Below are 15,642 nucleotides of genomic sequence, written 5' to 3' on the forward strand. Positions count from 1 at the left end.
TCGCGTGCTAAAATAATGAAAGCCCTTCCCTCATCGCCGAGATGAAGAGGGGCCCTTTTTTTTTTTTTTTTTGAAACGTTCCCCTCCCTCGCTCGGTCCCGCGCAGTCGGAGGTAGCTTCGGCCCACGGCTGGCCTCGTTCTGGCAGTTCGGACGGAGCTTCGTTTCGGTTTACTTCGCCGACATCAGGCAGGCAGGCACCCTCAACGTGACTTTCTAGACTCAAACCAAACGCATTTCTGGTTCAATATAATTCGTCCTGCCTTTTTATGATTTGTGAGTCTATGTGTATTAAGCTATTATTTGAAATGTCACGATTAAACCATGGTTTAACGCAGGGGTCTCCAACCCTTGGCCACTTTAAGACTTGTGGACTTCAACTCCCAGAATTCCTCAGCCAGCTTTGCTGGCTGAGGAATTCTGGGAGTTGAAGTCCACAAGTCTTAAAGTGGCCAAGGGTTGGAGACCCCTGGTTTAACGTAACCCGTGTCTTTTAAGTGGCTCTTCTTTTGGGCGACTCTAATGCTCGGAGAGGAATCGTCGGTTAAGCAGATCCGGATCCCGCTCACTTTCGTTCACTCCTTCATTTATTAATAAAGGGGCGGCCTACAACCGATAAAACAGCACAGAATCGGCAGCAATACAATTAAAAGCTTTCCCCCGAGATTAGCCCAGGCACAGCTCCATTGTCTCTGGACGAAGAACCATCAACGGCAGCAGCACCCGACATTCACCTCCTCTAAAGCAGCGTTTCTCCACCTCACCATTTTTAATTCTGGGGAGTTGGAAGTTTTAAGTTGTAGATCTTTAAAAAAAAAGTTGTGGAAACAATGCCAGAGGGAATGACGGGCTCCTGCATGTGCTCTTGGCGCAGGAAGTTTCGCCATTTATTTTAATCTATGGAAGGAAGGAAGGAGAAATCGTGTCACGGGCCAGTTGCCTGTAGTTCCTGCTCCTCGGCTGTTCCTCTTGATCTCCCTTACGATGCGGTCGTTGGTGGGGTTCCTGCTGATCCTGGCAGCGGCCACCTCGGGTCTTTATTTGCTAACTGCCTGGCTGCCTGGAGGGCCGCACGCGGGAAGCAGGTGAGTTGGCTGCCTCCTCTTTTATTTCGGGGTGGCTTGTCCCGAAGCTTATCTATCTATCTATCTATCTATCTATCTATCTATCTATCTATCTATCTATCTATCTATCTATCATCTATCTATCTATCTATCTATCTATCTATCTATCTATCATCTATCTATCTATCTATCTATCTATCTATCTATCTATCTATCTATCTATCTATCTATCAAATTTCTATACCGCCCTACTCCCGAAGGACTCAGGGCGGTGAACAGCCAAGATAAAATACAGATAATACAAATACGGAGGAGAGGGAGCGAGTTTTGGTTTCAGCGGAGGTCAGCGGTTGAGTTCTGCAACTTTTTTTTTTTTTATTTGATTTATATGCCGCCCTTCTCCGGAGACTCAGGGTGGCTTACAATGTGCTCAGCAATAGCCTTCATCCTTTTGTATATTTATACAAAGTCAGCTTATTGCCCCCACAAACTGGGTCCTCAATTTACCTACCTTAGAAAGGATGGAAGGCTGAGTCACCCTTGAGCCTTGGCGAGATTCGAACCCTGTAGTAATTGCAGGCAGCTGGTCTTAATAACCAACTTAATAACAGGGTGCCTTAGACCACTGTACTACCAAGGCTCTTGATCCTTATCTCCGCTCACGATGGATCTCGAGGTCCAAAGGCCGACGGTCTGGATTTTTGCTGAAAGTGGCTAATGACGCTGTGAGCCGACATCGCAGACACGGCAGTGGTGCTGTCGAGGACTCTGAGGTTGTAATGAAACCTAGTGGCAATAGCATGCTAGTCTACAGTGATTTTGAGGATTTATTGTTTATTGTTTATTTATTGGTTCGATTTTATATGCCGCCCTTCTCCGGAGACTCAGGGCGGCTTACAATGCGTTAAGCAATAGCCTTCATACTTTTGTATGTACCTGCTTAGTAGGGCTTTTGCCCCCCCCCTCTTCCCAAGCGGTGTTATTTTTTATACAAAGTCAGCTTATTGCCCCCACAATCCGGGTACTCATTTTACCTACCTCGAAAGGATGGAAGGCTGAGTCAACCTTGAGCCTGGTGAGATTTGAACTTGCAGTAATTGCAGGCAGCTGGTGTTACTTAACAGCGCTTTAGTCTGCTGTGCCACCAAGGATCCTGCTTTGAATGACACTGTTGTTTGTTGAAAGGCTGTATTATAGTTTGAGATGTCATATTAGTATGAATCTTGCTGCCTCAGGTAGTCCATAATGTTCTATGGAGGGGAGAGTAGTTGCATAATAAGAATTAGGTTTAGAAACACACCAAGTGTTTCTAAGGATCCTCAGTAATTATTTCAAATACCTATTGTTGCTTGCTCTACCTACTAGGAGCAGCAAGTTTCCCCTATAGAAGCACTGAATAAAAATGGCATATCTATTTACTGCTACAGAGGAGCTATCTTTCTGGGGTCCTGATAGATACCATTGTTTAATTAAAGAATCCCAGGGGTTAAGCTATTTTCTAGAGAAAAGACTAGATTGTTGAACTACAGAGGTTTTCATTTTCTCTTAAAATTCTAGGGGTCATTGAATTAAATTAGGGAACCTGGTGGTGCAGTGGACTAAGTGCTGTTAAAGTAGCACTTAATTGCCAGCTGCCTGCAATTACTGCAAGTTCAAATCTCACCAGGCTCAAGGTTGACTCAGCCTTCCATCCTTTCGAGGTAGGTAAAATGAGGACCCGGATTGTGGGGGCAATAAGCTGACTTTGTATAAAAAAGAACACCGCTTAGGGGGGGCCGAAAGCCCTACTAAGCAGGTATATACAAAAGTATGAAGGCTATTGCTTAATGCATTGTAAGCCGCCCTGAGTCGCCGGAGAAGGGCGGTATATAAATTGAACTAATAAATAAAATAAATAAATAAATTTATAGCACACATATTTACAATAGACCAAACAAAGAATTTTTTCAGATAATATATAATAAATTCATTATCACAAAACATGTGATGTCTGTTAACTTGGATGTTTTTAAAGGTTTCTAGATAGACTCCTGGATAATTGTTCTATCAAAAGCTGTTGATAATAAAGATTCAGTATTATATCTTGATTGGGTGCAGCATATGCCTTCATATACCAACACCAGGAGAGCAGTAGTGTGAGAGAACTATTTCCTTTTTCCAAGAATACCAGAGATATCTAATTGGTCACTGTAAGAAAGAAAACGCTGGAGTAAGATGAATCTTGGCCTGAACCAATAGAGCTGTTCTTATGAGTATTGGGGCTTGTTGAAATGAAACAATATATGGAATGACAATATACAGCCACAGTTAAAAGAAGAACACATTGTTTAAAAGCACAGTATGGCTTTTATTGTATAGACATCACAAATGTATACAGCTTTTATTTTTTACATTTAAATTATAGTAAGGGTCTCAAATTTCTTAGATGACTTGGAGACAAAGTTTTAGTTTTTTAGTGAAAGATGCAAGGAGGGGAGGGGAAGATCATTATGAAAGACGACTGGAAATTTTGGTCTCTGCTGCCAGCATTAGTAGGACAATTCAACTGGAATTTTGGTCCATTTTCAGATATCTTTTGCTTGATTTTCTACTAGTTTGAGCAACTGTATTTCAGTGATTGTATACTTCCAATAGAGAGCCATTTTGGTGTAATGGTTAAGACATCAGTCTAGAAATCAGAAGAGTGAGTTCTAGCATAAAGCCAGTTGGGTGACCTTGGGCTGGTCACATTTGTCAGTCCTAAGAAGGAGGCAATGGCAAACCACTTCTGAAAAACCCTTGCCAAAAAAACTGTAAGGACTTGTCCAGGGAGTTTCTGAGAATTGGACGTGATTGAATAGAAGGGAAAAAAATACTTGTGGAATGTTAATAGCTGTTTGTTTCCATCACAAAATCCATTTTCCTATATTTTATACTGCTCCTTTTCTAGTCCTGTAGATACTGTTATTGTTAAAGATACATTTGTCTTGTCTGAACTAAAACAATACAAAATGTTAATATATTGTTTTTAAAAGAAAAATTAAGATGACTTTTGATTTGGTGTTTCCTTCTAATCTCATTTTGAAAAACTTGTTAAGAAGCAAAAAAAGCCAAATACCAATATTTGTAAGATTGAACTGATATATTTTGTTGTGAGAGCTCCATGTTGCAATAAACCAGTTAATTTTCAAGGCTAATCTCATAATTATCCTATGTTCCTTCTTTTAATCCAATCATTTTGCAACTAAACTAATTATGCTCTTTATCAGGTCATTAAAATTCCCTTCAGATCTAGAGGAACTACAAGAACTTGCAGAGTTTCTTCAGTACTACAATAAAGAGCACCATGCATACGTGATTCTGCTTTTCTGCAGTGCTTACCTGTACAAACAAACCTTTGGCATACCGGGCTCTGGCTTTCTGGTATGTATATATGATATAAAAGTCATGGATTGGTTTTACAGCATGTTGCAAAAACAATTATTCCTATACTTGTGTTGTTAGATATACAGTTCATCCTTCCATAACATATATATTCTTCCTGCTATTTTTATGGAACCCTTTCATGAACACATCTAGAAATATATTATTTTGTCCACTCACAGGAAGACCCCTCCAGGATATAATATGTGGATGTGTGAGAGAGTATTGCCCTGGGAGCCCTGAGATTTTATTGTGACTTTTAGGAGGTGCTGTTTTTATTGCCTTGTGGGCTGCCCAGGGCTGTGATTACAATATGGATAGCCATATAAGTATTATAAATAAATGTTCCATCTTGCTGAAAAGTCAGAATATATATTTTATATTATATAAATGTATCTTTTAAGCAATCAGGAACATACACTAAACTCAAAGAATCACCTGTCAGAAGGTTGTAAGGTTAAAAAGTAGATACTAATCATAATATTTCCAACCTGGCCTAAGCATGTACAACAGAGACAAAAAAGCAAGCTTTCTTTCTAGCATCTGTTGCCACTGAGCAGAATTTCAGATGAATCGTAAAAATAATTCATCCTCATTCCTTCTTCTCATCACCATGATTTCAATCCAAGTTATGTTTTAGTGGCCTCTATCTTCAGGTAAAATTGGTTCATTATTCTTATAATTCTGAATTATTTCTACTGTTCTGTTTACTATTTCAATCTGATGTAACATGAGTTTTTTGAGTTGGCTGGGAGGCAGGGATGGAGGACAATCAGATCATTTTATTGAGGGACACTAGAAAAATTCTTGGTGGACAGTTGTATAATAAATAGCACATTCAGACTCACAATACAGTATACTGTATTATATTAAGAGCAGCAAACACCTGTGTTTTATACCCAGTTTATGGATTTTGCAGAGACATCACTGACCACTGCTATTAACACTATGAAGTAAATGGACCAGGCAAGGCTGTTCTTATTTTCTTATCGTTCATAAAGCCCTTAATGCTTTTCCCAAAGTTTTTAATGGCCTGGATCATTATCTAGTTTTGCTCTAACAGAACATCCTTGCTGGGGCTCTCTTTGGACCATGGATAGGACTTCTATTATGTTCTATTTTGACTTCTGTGGGTGCTACTTGTTGCTATGGACTATCCAATATTTTTGGAAAAAGCTTTGTTACCTACTATTTTCCTGATAAAGTCACCATGCTTCAGAGGAAGGTAAGAAAGAGCTAATTACAATTAAATTTTATTTAGTAATAGATAAGAATTGTATATAATAGAATTCACTTGTATATAGCTTCACCTAACATGTCTCAGGTTCAATTTCTGGCACTGCAAGGAAAAAATCCTATCTGAAAACCTGAAGACCTGCTCCTAGTCAGTGTATACAAAATTCGAAACTAGATGGCCCAGTGGTCTAGCTTGGCAGAAGGCATCTTGCCATGCTTCTGTGACTACATTCTAGCTGACAAAAGTTTACAGTGATTTTACATGCATTAACTGAAGTTCTAAAAATATTCCTTCATGAGTGTGTTACGTAGTTTTTTAAGATTTTAACAATCCAAGTTAGAAAGTTATTAGTAATCCAAATTAGAAGATTAAAAAATGATTCAGAGAGCATAGAGCTACAAACATGACTTCCGTAGATATTTCTTCAAACTTTTTTCTAAGATAGTGCAGTTATCTACATAAGCCAGGAAAAGATGCAATTTCTTTTTTAAAACATGCAGTACAATTGCTGCTTTGTGTATGCCAGTAGAGAATGCCTGCTAGTCTTAGATCCTAACTAGTAGCCCACATTTGGAAGGACTCCTTCCAGTCATAGATGTGTCCAAGATACAGGAAAAACAGCCTACCTTTAAAAGCCAGAAGGCATTCCTCCTCCCTTCCCAGGAGTTTCAGCTTCCCATTTCAGCCATTCCTCCTCCCTTCCCAGTGTTTCCTCAGGTTCCTCAGATTTCAAAGGAGAAGGGAGAATTAGCAGAAATACAGTATTCTTCCCTCATCCCTATTCTCTTGTGGATGTGTTCCTTACGCCTGGCTGTGGCTGTGGCGTCCCGATATAGTCAGCAGGTGCCATCGCTGACTATTGGGGGTGAATCTTTGCCCTCCACAGAGAGGGCTCGCAATCTGGGTGTCCTCCTGGACGCACGGCTGTCTTTAGAAGAGCACATGACGGCCGTGGCCAGGGGGGCCTTTTATCAGGTTCGCCTGATCCGCCAGTTGCAGCCCTTTCTGGACCGGGACGCCTTGCGCACGGTCACTCATGCCCTTGTCACCTCCCGGATGGACTATTGTAATGCTCTCTACATGGGGCTCCCCTTGAAGAGCACTCGGAGGCTCCAACTGGTCCAGAATGAGGCCGCGCGGGTGGTTATAGGCGCAACCCGTTGTGCCCGCATGACACCCCTCCTGCGCGAGCTGCACTGGCTCCCAGTGGTCTTCCGGGTGCGATTCAAGGTGTTGGTTACCACCTTTAAAGCGCTCCATGGCATAGGACCCGGGTACCTTTGAGACCGTCTTCTGCCACCAATAGCCTCCCACCGACCAGTCCGCTTCCACAGAGAGGGTCTCCTCAGGGTGCCATCGGCCAAGTTATGTCGGCTGGCGACACCCAGGGGGAGGGCCTTCTCTGTGGGAGCCCCAGCCCTGTGGAATGAACTGCCTCCGGAGATACGTAAGATCTCCGACCTCCGGGTGTTTCGTTGCGCATTGAAGACCCTGTTGTTCCGCCAGGCCGGCCTATCAACATAATAATTTTAATTGGGGTATTTTAAATTTTTGGGGTTTTAATCCGGCCAAATTTATTTAATTATTTTAATTTTTAATCATTGTTGTGTCCTGTGCTTTTTAAATTGGCTGTACACCGCCCTGAGTCCTTCGGGAGAAGGGCGTTATAGAAATAAAATAATAATAATAATAATTATTATTATTATTATTATTATTATTATTATTATTATTATTATTATTATTATTAAAAGAACAGTTGACTAATTGAATATTATTTAGAACATGTATTTCAGTACTATGCAACCTTTGAGAGAAAAAAGCAGCTGTGGAAGAAAGCAGTTGCCTGATTTTTATCCTGCCTGATATTTATCATTTCGGTGGGGCTTCCTTTGACAGGTAGAAGAAAATAGACATTCTTTGTTCTTCTTCTTGTTATTTTTGAGGCTGCTCCCCATGACTCCAAACTGGTTTCTGAATCTTGCATCACCAGTCTTGAACATCCACGTGACTCAGTTTTTCTTCTCTGTTCTCATAGGTAAGAATAAAGGAAGCATATTTACATCCATATTGTTTAGTGTATTATTTGGTCTTTTTTCACTTTTGCATAATAATAGATGCTTGCGTCTCATTCTTTCTATTATTCAAATTCACTGAGTTTATTTTTTTTTTGCTACACGTAGTTTGAAGAATTCTTAGGGTTGCTTTACAAGGAGTATGGACACACCGTAGTTTAAGAAGATAATTGTACAAAATATTTATTCTTTCTTAATAATAGGCTATTGCCTTGGGTTCACTTCACCTTCATAGGCTTTGTAACTTGATGTAGCTATGGAAATAATCCTTTGATGGTTAGTCCCTATAACAAACAATTTTTTTAAAGCGGCACGCAACCTACGCCTGCCTCCAAAATCCCTTGTTGGGATTAGGTGCTACCTCAGCATGGTTGCTTCTCTTTTATTTGCTACCAAGCTCTAAGCAGGAATCATACCACTATGCACTGCTTACTGATAGTCCTGACAGTTGACTCTTGGGCACTTGAGGTTGCCTGTAATAGCTGTACAATCCCAGATGTCACCACATTTCCTCCTCTGTTTTCCTCCTCATCTTATCTTTCTTTCTCCTACACAACCACAAAGTTTTGTAAGCTAAGGATAGGGTGGGCTGCATATGGACAACAGCATGTTTCTAAAAGCATTGGGGGGGGAGGGTGTTGGGGGTGCTCAATTAGCCAAACATCTGGAATAATGGTATGGATGCCTGTAAGTAAATGGTGTGAGTGGAGGAGCTGGGTGAATTAATGAGCCCATTTTCTCGCAAGTTTCTGGCACTATAACTTTTACTGTCCCTTGACATAAAGCATGAACTGAACTGATTCTTGAAGAAATGGGGGTGAGAAGCATTTCTGCCTGGTTGTGGCTGCTTTTCACAAGTGTAGATAGCAACCCCATCTTCATTCCCTTGCAGGCTAGCCCAGTGGTGAAATGTAAAATTTGTTAATACCGGTTCTGTGGGTGTGGCTTGGTGGGGTGTGTGTGTAATATGACTGAGTGGGTGTGGCCAACTTTTTTTTTTTTTTACTTTTAAAACCATTTTTTCTACAACCTCTTCGGGTTTTAAAGCCTCTGACGATCCCAGCTGACTTGCCTGATTGGCAGAGGCTTTTTTTTTTTTAAGCCTCTGATGATCCCAGCTGAGCCACGCGATCATCAGAGGCTTTTTTTTTACTCTTAAAAGCATTTTTTTGGCCAAAGGTTGTAGAAAAAATGCTTTTAAAAATAAAAAAAAAGCCTCTGATGATTGCACGGCTCAGCTGGGCAATGGGGGGGGGCAGAGATTTTTGCTACTGGTTCTCTGAACCACCCACCTCCATCACTACCGGAGCGGGCGATACGGTCCGAACCGGGAGCATTTCACCCCTGGGCTAGCCCAATGAACACACAAAGCAAATACATAAATAATTTACAAATCACATAGCAAGAACATAATTTTTCTATGGTTCCCTTATATTTTGCCAGAAAGTTCTAAAAGAAAAACAATGAATTTTGTTGTTGTTGAATATATTACTTCTTATTGTGAACATTGAAAAGTATCTCCAATTTAATGCGATAATTTCAACTATTCTCCTTAAAGTGATTAATAAAGAAAAACTTTATCAGTACCGTTTTGATAATGCGATTTAAGATTTAAACCAGGTTGAAGAAAAAATAACAATTATGCAGGTAAGCAGAAGATTCCAGCTTGTTCATGTGTAGAGAAATTGACTTATTACATCAAACTTGCAAATATTTTCTTTTATCCAATGACATTTGTAAATTTATGGTTTTTCTCCTCCTTTGATGCTCAGATCTATTCCCCTACATTTGTATATTCAAGCCTTTTTCTGTTTGCAGGCTAAAACTTATCAAAGACTTTGTGAAATGTATTCATTTCTCTAATCTTGTATTCTCCTCTTTCACTTACAGGATTGATTCCTTATAATTTTATCTGTGTCCAGACAGGCTCTGTACTTTCACAGATATCTTCCCTGGATAACATTTTATCCTGGAGTAACTTATTCAAGATGTTGGCTATAGCCATGATGGCATTAATCCCTGGGACTTTTATTAAGAAATTAAGTCACAAACATCTCAATTTAGATAAAAGTGAAAAGAAAAGTCACTTGCTGAATGGAAGGAAATGCAACTGAATAGACCATCCTTAAACAGATATCGGACAATATGGAATTCTATTTAAGGGAGAATTGCTATTTTGAATTAGCAGTTCTGTTGTCACTGAACTTTGGACTTATCACTGTTTTAGGAATCCTCTTTTGCTAATATATAAAGATGAGTCTTTAAAAATGCTGTTTTTTAGAAAAGAGCTGAGACTGTTACGTCCCATTTTATAAAATTACTTGTGATCCAGTTTATCCAGAAGTCGGAATTTGAGGGGCCAAGTGGACCTGCCTCTATTGATTTGAGTAAATCTAAATCCTAGCATCACTCAGGAAGTAAGCCTGAAATTGCTTGCCAGATGAACAGCATTTGTTTTGCACACGAAACAGTTACAATATGGTATTTGGGCCAAATACTGATTTGTTTAAATAATGGCAATGAATTGTTTTTCCTCCCAATATGAGGAATGCAGTGAATTTTTGTATTATTTTACCTGTTGGAATATCACAAAGAAGAAAAATGATATAGAGGGCGCTACCGCCATGCAGGAATGGCTTGCCTCTTATCGTTCTCATTATTAAAATTTTAATAAGTATCATATTTTATGATTTCCTATAACATGAAAACATGAAATGTCTGTGGGGCCTAGAAGATTTCAGGTTAAGTCTGAAGAAATTTTCTAACAGTATGCTCTATGGAAAATTGCATTTTTCACTTTTCAGAGTAAAATCTTTATCTTTATATAATTGTTATATTAAGCAGAAAAGAATATACTTTGAATATAATAATTGAAATTGTTATATTACTTATTTGTTCAATCCAGTGTTTCATAGTTGGGAAAATCCTATTTTAATACGGCCCTTGTTCTTAATCCAAGTGTTAGCTGACCCCATATTGCCCTGAATTTCCTATTTGAAAATGGCCTTGGTCTTGCTTGTCTCTGTATCAAACTGCAGCTTCAGAATTCAGGAAAGATCCTTGTTTTCATTCTTTTTGTACTACAACAAAGAAATGGATAGAAGACAGGACATTAAGGAAAGTGATAAGGTTTTGTTTGCCTGATGTCCGCAATGATGCAAGTTTGCCATTTTAGAAATCAAAGCAAGCAGAAGGTTCTGTATCAGTTACTGGATTTTCTGTGAATATTCCCCTAGTTCATTTGAGGTGGTCTTTGCTATACTTTAAATCAGAAGTGGGGAATGATGGCCCCTTTATGACTTGTGGAGTTCAACTCCTACAACTTTTTGACTTGTGGACTTCCATGGCTGGCTCAGGAATCCTGGGAGTTGAAGTCCACAAGTCATAAAGGAGATATCGTTCCCCACCCCTGCTCTAAACAAATGTCAATATTGTATTAAACGTATCAAGTCTTCTCAGCAAACCTCTTAGGATGGTTTCTGTTAAATCTTTGTACATGTGGTGTGCCAAGAAAACAGTAATAAAAGATGATCTGAAAAATACACTGTGGCAAGTTATAACTGATTGCCTGGTTTGCATCAGTATGAACAGCAATTATATCTTAAGGACTCTTTATTTTTTTTCCCCAATACTTCTTGCCAGGTAAAACTTCATAAAAATCAATCTGTTTCTTTCACAGACATTACATATTTATCAGATAAATGGTAGTGAAAATAGTTAATTTGATGAAATGACTTCATGTAGTGCCACGTGAGTCAGTGTATAACTCTAACGTCTTGATCAGCTCCTAGCTTTCAGTTGCGCACATTAAATGATGAAGGAAAAACATTGCTTGGACTTTGTTTCAAAGTGCTCATCTTATCCTTCGGCAAGAAACTGTGGGCTGGCATGCAGGAGGCTTAATTTAGTTCCATCTATATTATGCTGCAAGGCTGGCACTTTAATACTCTCAACATGTCCTCAGGAGATGGCAGTAATAGGCTGATGTTATAAGTACTCCTTAATAAAGGATATAGAGAGGAATGAAAAGTATATTTACATTCATGTTGTCCTTTAGTAGCAACAGACATACTAAACTGAATTGAAAGCTGAAAATGTCAAACCTTGCATTTATATAGCACTTACAATGCAGAATAATTTGTATATTACATTTCCTTTACTCAAAGAGGCCATCAAATCATCTCCTTAGAGTTTGGAAACTATAACTGTACTGTATAGGGAAAAAATGATTTTGAATACACAGGTATATCTTTGAGTCGTATATTTATATTCAAAATTGAAGCTGCAAACACGTAATGAGGTACACTGGCTTTTTATTCCATGCATCTATTTGATAGTCATTTGTTCCCAATTGTTATACACTGTTCAATACAAAAAGAAATCAAGTTTGCCTCAAAGTAGGGAGAAAAGACAGCACAGAAGATAAAATTATAATTCTATATGACATATAAACATAATTTTCACTAACCATTAGCCAACATATCGATTGTACCATAACTGGACCCAGCAAGTAAGAATAGTGTAATAATCATGAAAATATGCCAAAGAAGGCTTTTCAATCAAAAGCTTATCTCTGGTTTGCATTGCTTATTCTTATGCTGTGCCACTGTCAACCCCTTCATCAGGTAGTTACAATATTGTAATGCCCTTGCACAGAACAGTCATAACACAGCAAGAAAAGTCACACTAATTCACACATGGCAATACTGTGTCATAAACTGAATGAAATGAATTGATTTATGGCTTTTGGTTTGAAAAATTTAATCTAAGAACTAAATCTAGATTTTGCTATTCCTTTGTAGTCTGTAAGATTCTATCAAAAGAATTAATACAACAATAACAGTACTATTTCCCTTTCCTATTACAAAACTGCATCATTTTTTGTGCTAGCTGGTTCTATGAATGAAAATTCAGTATAAGATGTGAAAAAATATGGTGGCTCCCTTCCAGTAAACAGAACTCTTGCTTTCTAGGAAAAAGGAGAGTTAATATTCTGTGTGTCTTAGTAGCTATTCCCATAGTTTTGATCATATTTCTTAATATTTAGTGCTGTGAACTAATGCCCCAGAAGCCAAAATAGTATTTTTTATTGGGGCGATAGAATACAGCAAGCTTTTTTAAATGCCCAAATTCACCTGAGAATGTTTCCATATTTAAAAGAAATATTTAACCTTCACATTTAAGAGAAAGCTTTAAAAAGGTAACCAGCATATACTAGAAAATCAACTATGTATGTTGGATCAATATTTAAAATGGATTTTGTCAACATCCAAAGTTTAGAATTAATTATTCTATCGTTCTTGAAACAAAACATGCACAGGTCTGTTGTAATAACACAACAAGCAATATCTCTGCTTAGTCAGGCTACATCATGGTTGAATATAACTATTGCCTATGTACCTAACTTTATAACAGAAAGAGAACTTTTTGTATTGACTGTTTTCCCACAGTGATCATATCATCTAGCCTAACTGTCAGTTTAACTATTATCAGCAATAACACTGCTTAATTTGGATCTCTTTGCAATTGTGAGACTATATTTGTTAAGACATTTTTAATTTGTGCTTTAGGGAATGCTGTGAAGTTAGAAGTGATAAATAGAACAATTGAACTGGGAAAAGTAGGGTGATTGCACTTATTATGGTTAAAATTTCAGTTTCAAAAGTTTTTCTATTTGTCACAGCTGAACAAAATTATTTTAGGTATAATTTGGTAAAAATGTATGTAGAAGAATCCTTTTATTGTATTTAATAACTAAAACCATGGATTTCTAGCCATTTGGAATGTTTGTAAATTGATCAATAACAAATATTAAGACTCATCCAAAATATCTGCTAGATATTACATTATTGGGACCCCCAAATTCATTCTGCTTTTTAAACCAATGTCTCCTAATAAATAGAGCTCTTTGGATATGGGCAAGTTAAAACACTATTTCTTCAGTCTAATGAGATACACAGGCTACAGATTAGCAGGAGAGTGTAAGACTTTGAAAACCCTCCTAATTATTTCTTAAATCATAAAATAGTCTCTTGAAGAATTACATTGTGCAGCATGTCATTGGAGATGAGGATAAGTGCAAATACCAAAAAACAACAACCAGTATCTACAACAAACATAATTAAATTAGACACATTCTCCACTAATGTAGAGACATCTGGGAAAAAACTACATAATATTGGTCAAAGACCAATCTTATGCTTTGCATGCATAAGATTTCAGACTCAATATCTACAATTAAATTATCACAAGAAAATCCTTCACTCAGGATCCCAGATAATTTTTACCTGCCAAATTGATAATTCCTACACTACTGTATTCTTTTTCCAGAGTAGCAAGGCATTAACTATGTGGAACTTCTCATAGAAGAAATAGTGGGCTAACATTAGCACTGATATAACAATCCTAAGTGCTTCATATCAGGGGGAAAACAGCATGAGCATTTTGTCAATGCTAACACTCTTATTTTGCCATTTCTTTAAAAAGGAGCATTCTTTTCCAAGTACATAGCTATGGAGCCATAGGGAGGACGTGTCTTTATTGCTAACACTACTTACAAAGCAGATACTTGTTTGGAGATTATCCTCATAATGCAGACACATTATGTGCTGATAAAAGAAAGATTTTCCAGAGTGTTTATGAAAGATTGGGTAAACCTAAACAGAAAAAAGACTGCATGATAGTTGTTCCTGTCAGTTTAAAAAAATGCCTAGATCAAACACCAAATAATGTTTCTGAATTGGGGATTTGCCATGGACCTGACAGATACAGCAATCTTCCTAGACAGTTGGGGTTGGGCCCATATATAATTGGAATGGCACTGATGGGGAGTGTAGTATCAACAGCATATAGGTCTCCCTAAAAAAGTAGTTCCTCCTTGGGAAAGTAGGCAGAGAATGCACAAGAAGCAATTTTGTTCTGAACACGCAAAACCCGGTTCACTCAGATATAAAGCTTGAGGAATCTCTTATTTTAGCAGGAGGTGCCACTTCAAGTGAGCAGGTATGAATTCTTTTATATTTCAATCTGACAATATCTCACAGTGTTATGGACTACAACAAGGAACTTAATGCATGCTGAAGCATCATTTGTTTCTTATATACTTTACACTCATGGCACATGCAAGAGTATGCCATGTTTGTTTTCCATAGGCTGCTGCAATTGAGTAAAGTCAGTGTGGCCTGTGTAAGATTATTAAATTGCCTTATACATAGAGCACTTTGGTTACTATTCCTCCTGGGGTATAGGCCACAGCATAGCTGAAGTAGGACTGACATGCTGCAGTACAACAAGCCCTATCATTAATCTACAGAAATTATAATAAATAATGAAATAATTTATGATTCATGTAGTCCAGCTACAGAATTTTAAAAGTATGGAATAATTTAACTCATACAATACTGTTCTCTAATATTAGTAAAGAATTTTCCTACATTTTGTCACTAGGCTATTAATCTTTTTAAAAAAAAATCATATCAAATCAAATGTAAACAAACAGCAGCACAATATCAACCTATGCTTGCCGCCTTTCATTTTGCAGATGGGGTGAAGGGTGCATTTGATACTCACTAACGTAAATCCTGCTTTCTTTCTTAATGTCATTCTTTAGCCAACATGATGAAGGAAGGAAGCATTGAAAGATAATGATTAACACTTTGATTCGAAAGCCAGACGCCACTGTTACTTGTTTTGCTCTTCTTGAACATTTTAGTTATAGGAAATAGATTGAATGGTAAACCACATTTGTAAAAAAAAAAAAGAGATACCAATCCAGATCCACAATACAAATATGACTTAATATTCCTTCAAGCCATTTCAAAGAGCATTTTCACCAACTGACTTTTTTTTTTAAAGTTATGCAACTTTCC

At 37.9% G+C, this 15,642-nt stretch overlaps 1 protein-coding gene across 2 annotated transcripts; it reads left to right on the forward strand.

Annotated features, from left to right (window-relative positions):
- Positions 1–223: 223 nt before the first annotated feature.
- TMEM41A (transmembrane protein 41A) lies at positions 224–11,316 on the forward strand. 2 transcript variants are annotated; one of them, XM_070946437.1, is made up of 6 exons: positions 224–275; positions 874–1,084; positions 4,312–4,465; positions 5,529–5,690; positions 7,599–7,737; positions 9,665–11,316. In XM_070946437.1, the coding sequence occupies exons 2-6, from the start codon at positions 984–986 to the stop codon at positions 9,886–9,888; spliced, it is 780 nt and encodes a 259-aa protein (XP_070802538.1). In that variant the 5' UTR covers positions 224–275; positions 874–983; the 3' UTR covers positions 9,889–11,316. The 2 variants fall into 2 exon arrangements, with proteins under 2 accessions (XP_070802538.1, XP_070802537.1); XM_070946436.1 differs by lacking the exon at positions 224–275 and having other exon boundaries at positions 751–1,084.
- Positions 11,317–15,642: the final 4,326 nt, after the last annotated feature.

Source organism: Pituophis catenifer, unplaced genomic scaffold, assembly GCF_029215685.1.
Source record: "Pituophis catenifer annectens isolate HBS135680 unplaced genomic scaffold, rPitCat1.0.hap2 SCAF_6, whole genome shotgun sequence".
NCBI classification, from domain to species: Eukaryota; Metazoa; Chordata; class Lepidosauria; order Squamata; family Colubridae; genus Pituophis; species Pituophis catenifer.